The following is a 5,056-nucleotide window of genomic DNA, read 5'->3' as shown; positions in this document are numbered from 1 at the left end:
TGATAAGCCTGTCATGCATTCTTCTCCATATTGTTTATATTTCTTCTCGCCATTTGCTCTCGTCTTGGCCAAAGCAACCATGTCCCCTCCACTGCAAGTGCCCCACAGAACCCCTCCTGTCCTGTCTATGCAACAGTAGTCCACCTTCCTCTCCTCTGCTGCCCCTTGAGTGCTGCCAACACTCAACTCCTTTCCTCGGTGAAAAGGAGCCACCTTTGGGGAGAAGCGGAGAGGAAGGGGAACGAGGGCTCTATTTTTGCGAGAAAAATATCATCTTTCCCATATTTCAAGCGATGGCTCCAACCTTCGACTCCGCTGCGTCTACTCTCTTCTGCGCCGAGGACAACATCAGCGTCCTGGGTTTAGATGAGGAGGGGGAGGGTGGGCATGGGCTTGGTTGGGTTTCTGAAGTAGAAAGTTCCGATTTTTATGGGGATTTCCTCGTGGACTTCCCCGTTCAGTCGGATGAGTGCGTGGGTTTGTTGGTCGGGAGGGAGACCGAGCATATGCCGCGGGAGGACTATGCCGTGAGGCTGCGGTCCGGGGCGTTAGACTTAGCCATTAGGAGAGATGCTACTGATTGGATTTGGAAGGTGGGTTTTTGTTCCTTATTTCTTGTTGTAAAAGGTATTTGCGATTTCTGTGGGCACTAATCGACCTATGCCTTTTGCCATTGGCATTGCGGTCATGGCGTTCTCTCTTTTCCTCTGCAATGTTGATTCTTCAAATGAGTGTCTGTGATTTATTTCCACTTTATCGCATCTGTTATAATGGATTAGATTTTTTGTGGATAATCGTTGATGTTGATGTGTTACATATGTAAATAACCGGAATGTGTTTCGATAAATCAGTTTGGTCTTTCTTGGTTCTTGATCTTTATTTTGCTTTTATCTATCTTGTAGAACTCTTACGTGACTTGATTTGAAAGCGGTTTCCTTTTTTGCCCGAATTCCTGTCGTTTGATGATGTTGAGGGGATGTCATGCTACTTTATGTTGCAAAGATTTCAACGTTGTGCTGCAGAATTTGGTCAACAACTCCTCTCTTGTGATCAATGGCTTATATGATTTATCGCACAGGTTCATGCTCAGTACAGCTTTGGGCCACTGAGTGCATATTTAGCTGTAAATTATATGGATCGCTTCCTCTCTGCCTATGATCTTCCTGTAAGAAGTCTCACACACTCTGGAATCTGATCCTTGATCGAACACAAACTGTACTCATTTATATATATTTTTTGGATGGAAGAATCTTAGTTCTTGCTTCCATGTCTTAATTCTATTTTGTAGCAAGGAAAGGCTTGGATGTCACAACTATTATCTGTGGCATGTTTATCTTTGGCTGCGAAGATGGAGGAAACTGAAGTCCCTCTATCTCTCGACTTACAAGTAAGCTAGGTTTCGTAGATATAATTCCATAATTAGTTCTTTGAGACAATGTATTTTTTCTGAGACTTTCGTGAATTGCTTCCGATAGGTAGGCGACGTGAAATATATATTTGAAGCCAGAACTATCCAAAGAATGGAGCAATTGGTGCTTAGCACCCTGAAATGGAGGATGCAAGCGGTGACTCCATTCTCTTTCATAGATTTCTTCCTTCATAAGTTCAATGGAGGCAATGCCCCAAGCAAGTTATTGGTGTCTCGTTCTGTGGAACTCATCTTAGGCACAATTAGAGGTAGATTATCTCACTGTCTAAGTTGTAAACCTCATCTTCCCTCTTCTGTGTTACTCTTAGTTTGGTGGATTGATTTGTCTGATCAAGATTGAGACAAATGCCATTTCAGGGATTGAATTCTTAGCATTCAGACCATCTGAACTTGCTGCTGCTGTTTCGCTGTCTGTTTTGAGGGAGACGCAAAATGTGGAAGCTGAGAAGGCTTTATCATGCTGTGTCCATGTTGTGAAGGTGCAAATGTCTCCATCTTTTTTTCTCTCTTTCTTAGTCACAAACTGTTGTTTCATGTTCCATTGGTAATTGTTATGCATGCTTAAAATTCTTACTTGGTATTGGACTATGTTGGTTGCTGCAGGAAGGAGTCTTCAGGTGTTATGAGATGATCCAAGAGTTAATGGCAGTGAGGGGTAGGTCACTTGAAATTGCTAGTCCATTGGCTTCCTATGTACCACAAAGCCCCAATGGGGTGTTGGATGCTGCATGCCTGAGCTATAAGAGTGATGATACGTCTGCTGGGTCACAAGCAACATGTCATCAAGATTCTCCAGCTAATAAGAGGAGGAAAACAAGCAGCTTGCCAATCCCATGAAGAAGGCCTTGTATGTACTTGCTTTCCAACTTGTAGTTTGGTTTGGTTAGTGGGGTATATGCTGTGGTCAGAATTTTGACAAAAGCCATAAAAAAAAAAGGAGTGAGATTCAGGAAAAGGATTAAATAAAATCTCATGCCTTAAAAGTGGATCAGGCAGATGAACATGGGGCTAAGAACACTTGTGTCATGATCAAGATAGATATAAAAGTGCCTTTGTTGTTGTTGTTGTTGGTCTCTTCTTCTTTGTCACAAACTAGTAGAGAAGTCCTTTGGGGATCAAAAATGGTCACCCAAACAAAAATAACAAGGAAGATTAGAGTTGAAAGACAAAGAGGAAGTGGTTTTCCTTGGAAGTTTCTTTTCTATTGACAGAGTCTAAATGATCACACTTTCTTATTGTACATTTTGTGTCTGCCATCTTATTGTTTTGACTGCTTGTCTGCTCACACTCTGGTCTTTGTTTCCCCCCATGATATAAAAGAGGGAGTCAAGTGTGATGAACCTTGGGAAGAGAACATATAAAACCTTCATGTAGGTGGTGATTCTGTGTTCCTCACTGGAATTTGGTGATCTTCTTGGAATTTTCATCCCAAGATCTAGTTCTTTACAGCCATGTCAAAATTGCATCCATTGCACTGCAGATCTGTTGTAATTAATGTCCACCAGCTAAGCTTAGTGTATAGGATGATAGATAGCACTGGTTTACTGCAGATCCATTTCACATATAGGTTATCCATCACTTGCACACCTAATGAATCTACAGGACAGCTAAAGCATACCACAGCCTCTGTTGGCCGAGGACATGTTGATTACACTTGGGTGTACCACTTGACCAATTGATGCATAGAATCAAAATAAAATGTTCAACATTGCAAGATTATCATGCTAGCAAATCTGATTCTGACCAATGTGGTTTATATTCCAAGATATGAAATGCTTTCATGATAACAATGCCATTAAGCTGCCCTAAACTCCAATTGAATTCTGCATTGAAGATGTTTGTTTCCTTTCAATTTTTGTAGTTTAACATGAAGCCCATACAACTGGGACAGTTGAGTGAAATCAAAATTAAAAGATTCTCTGATAGAAAGTGTAAGATCAGTAACATGCCTGCACCAGTGTGCTAAAAGTTGCAGATGTAATGGAGGAAAGATGGACAATGCATGTGAGACAAAAGTGGTTCAGTTGTAATCCCCAGTGGCAAACTCGGACAGAGGAATTCTACTGTGCACATCACCATGGTTTATTCTCCTCCATCAGAGAGACCACTAGCCATGGTCATTCTGTCCTGTGACTCAATTATGATGGAGCAACAGCATCCCCTGTCAGATTACACCTCATCATGTTCTCCAGTTCGAATTGGATCCAGGAGTGGGAATGAATCATTCAAATCATGCAGACCTGCGATCTCTCACCTCCTGCAGGCCATTTGAAGTGGATAGCAGTCACCGCAGGCTGAGGACCACCTCGCCGGGACAAATCCATTGAATTGTTAAAAGCAGGTTGATGTTGGAATCGACACTTTGTTCGAGCAGTCCCGTTTAATGTGTTTTCCTGGAAAGGACGAGGGGAATAGCTGGAAATAACCTGCAGCAGGGGTGCTCAGGTGCATGGAGAGGCAGAGAAGACACTAGGTTACTCAGGCCGAGGCTGTAGTACTGGGAGTTGGGGACTGTCCATGAACCTTCCGAGAAGAAGGTGAACTGGGATACAACAAATCCGGTAAATACAAGTCTTAAAAGGTCAGAATGAAATGACGAGTCTTTGACTACGTATAGGAACGGAGGTCACCGACAAACGTCCGCCATGGATGATTGTTTTGCTGTCCAGTAAAATCGCCATGCAGTTTCTCGGAAGGACGGCGAGCTCTGTAACTCGTACGAGGGTTTGATCCTCTCCCGCGTGCAAACGCTTTGCGCTGTTGCGTGCACGAGCGCGCAGGCGAAGGATTGGATCTTTGGTCAAATGGACCCGATTCTGACTTGTACTCGATCCGGATTTGTATTTGCGAAAAAGACGAGTAGGATCCGAACCAGAATTATTGTCCGGTGCAGGCCGAACCGCAAGCCCGAGGCCGATGTTTCTGGATCCGGATCCGGATCCACATCTAACATTGCTATTATCGTTACCAATCTAAATACTCATAGTATCATCATTATCATGAAATGCTTATATTCCAAGACTCTGTCATAGATTTGACATAGTTTGCAATACGTTATGCTCTCCATTATGTCTGATAAGATCATTTAGTCCCACATTGATTGAGGAGTATATGAACCAAGGTTTCATAAGTTTGCAAGGTCTCTCTTATCCTCAAATGTGTTTTTTGAAACTTATATATTTCGAAATAATAAAATCATGCGGGTACATCTCATCGCCCAAAGCAGATAATTCCTGACAAACCTACGAACAAATTATCCCTTATTAAAGCCAACTAGTGCCTTACTCTACAAATATAAAATTTACACTAAGACAATCTCATGATAAAAAAGAAATCAAAGATAGAAATCACTAAGCTAAAATATTTAGCTTGGAAAAACTTAATCTCCAATTGATCCAAAAATCCTCAAGCCAAAGCAACACTTTTTCTTTTCTTTTAATTCCTTTTTGTTCTTAGTCCAAGATAAGTTGCAGAAAGATTCTAATTTGATATTTTTTTTTCACTTTTCTTAAGTTTATCTAACACAAAATATGGCAACAACCTCAATTGAGTGGTAAAACTTACTAATCTAGAATTTATAAAAATTTCGATCTATCTATTTTATTTTAATTATAACGTTTTGTGTAA

The 5,056-nt window shown here is 41.4% G+C and overlaps 1 protein-coding gene across 2 annotated transcripts; it reads left to right on the top strand.

The window, feature by feature from the left end:
• Positions 1-2,669, top strand: LOC103977517 (cyclin-D3-1-like). 2 transcript variants are annotated; one of them, XM_009393062.3, is made up of 6 exons: positions 1-593; positions 1,079-1,165; positions 1,289-1,387; positions 1,476-1,677; positions 1,787-1,908; positions 2,033-2,669. In XM_009393062.3, the coding sequence occupies exons 1-6, from the start codon at positions 294-296 to the stop codon at positions 2,264-2,266; spliced, it is 1,044 nt and encodes a 347-aa protein (XP_009391337.2). In that variant the 5' UTR covers positions 1-293; the 3' UTR covers positions 2,267-2,669. The 2 variants fall into 2 exon arrangements, with proteins under 2 accessions (XP_009391337.2, XP_009391338.2); XM_009393063.3 differs by lacking the exon at positions 1,079-1,165 and having other exon boundaries at positions 36-593.
• Positions 2,670-5,056: the final 2,387 nt, after the last annotated feature.

Source organism: Musa acuminata, chromosome BXJ2-3, assembly GCF_036884655.1.
Source record: "Musa acuminata AAA Group cultivar baxijiao chromosome BXJ2-3, Cavendish_Baxijiao_AAA, whole genome shotgun sequence".
NCBI lineage: Eukaryota > Viridiplantae > Streptophyta > Magnoliopsida > Zingiberales > Musaceae > Musa > Musa acuminata.
This window is presented reverse-complemented; position numbering and strand designations above follow the sequence as displayed.